Source organism: Vollenhovia emeryi, unplaced genomic scaffold (assembly GCF_000949405.1).
Source record: "Vollenhovia emeryi isolate VEMERY1.0 unplaced genomic scaffold, V.emery_V1.0 DF951390.1, whole genome shotgun sequence".
Taxonomy (NCBI): domain Eukaryota; kingdom Metazoa; phylum Arthropoda; class Insecta; order Hymenoptera; family Formicidae; genus Vollenhovia; species Vollenhovia emeryi.
In genome coordinates, this window is record NW_011954976.1 from 1 (window position 1) to 1099 (window position 1099).

General features: G+C 45.5%; 1 protein-coding gene across 1 annotated transcript; it reads right to left on the reverse strand.

Moving 5' to 3' along the window:
• Nucleotides 1-14: 14 nt before the first annotated feature.
• LOC105560476 lies at nt 15-920 on the reverse strand (the record flags this gene model as incomplete). The annotated part of the gene is made up of 1 exon (XM_012009671.1): nt 15-920. A coding segment is annotated over one exon (906 nt), but the record flags the coding sequence as incomplete, so codon positions are not given.
• Nucleotides 921-1099: the final 179 nt, after the last annotated feature.

A 1099-nucleotide genomic window follows, 5' to 3' on the forward strand; every position in this document is an offset into this window, starting at 1 on the left:
CTTCCTTCGCCAACTTCTGCAAGCATTTGACTGCGATATAAGACGCCGGTTTTGTACCGTAGGTCAACGTGACCAACTCGTACAGCCTTATGGTTTCGGTGGAATTCTCCCTCCAGTAGATCGTCTGAAGAGGCGTATGCTCTTCGTGCACCAGTATCTGCCTGTACATTTTAATAACATCTGCGGTCAAGATGTACCTATAACAGCGAAACCTGAGAATTATCGTGAACAAATCAGACTGAAGTGTCGGACCCTTGCGCAACGCGTCATTAAGGGATACTCCTTTGCTGTCTTTACTCGAGGCGTCGAATACGACTCGGGTCTTCGTGGATGTCCTATCCTTTCTCACTACAGCTTGGTGCGGTAAGAAAATCCTGAATTTAACGTTCCGTGGCTCATCTATCTGTTTCATATGGCCTAGTCTCTCATAATCCTGCATGAACTGAACGTATTCTTTCTTCAGATCACGATCCTTATCTAGCCTCCTTTCTAACGATAAAAAACGTCGTCGAGCAATATCTTTCGACTCGCCCATTTGCTTCATAACGTCCTCCTTTACAGGCAGCTTGACTACGAATCTTCCCTTTGCGTTCCGTTCGTACGTATTCTCGAAGAATTCCTCGCAGGCCAACTCATCAATGGTAGACTCCCCTCTCACAGGAATGTCGTCAATTTTCCAAAATTGCCGTAGTGCTTCATCCAGTTCTCGGACGCTACTTAGGTTGCAGGAAGCGTATCGCTTGCGTCCTAAATTTCCCGTCGTCACCGATCCGACTATCAACCAACCTAACACAGTTTTTTGCAATATCGGTCTGCCAGGACCTAAATTGATCTGCCCTACGCACATCAACTCCCAGAACCATTCGGTTCCTATCACTAAATCGATTTCCGAAGGAACGTTGAATCGCGGATCTGCCAACCTAATATTACCCGGAATATTAAATTGTCGTTTATCTAATTTTACGTGAGGAACCCTTCTCGTTAGGTTGGATAGAATTATACATTGCACCTTAAATTCGTGAGATCCGAACCTAGACTTAACGTCTACCTCGGTCTTTTCCAACGCCCTGGACACCTGCTGATTAATACCTGTGATTTC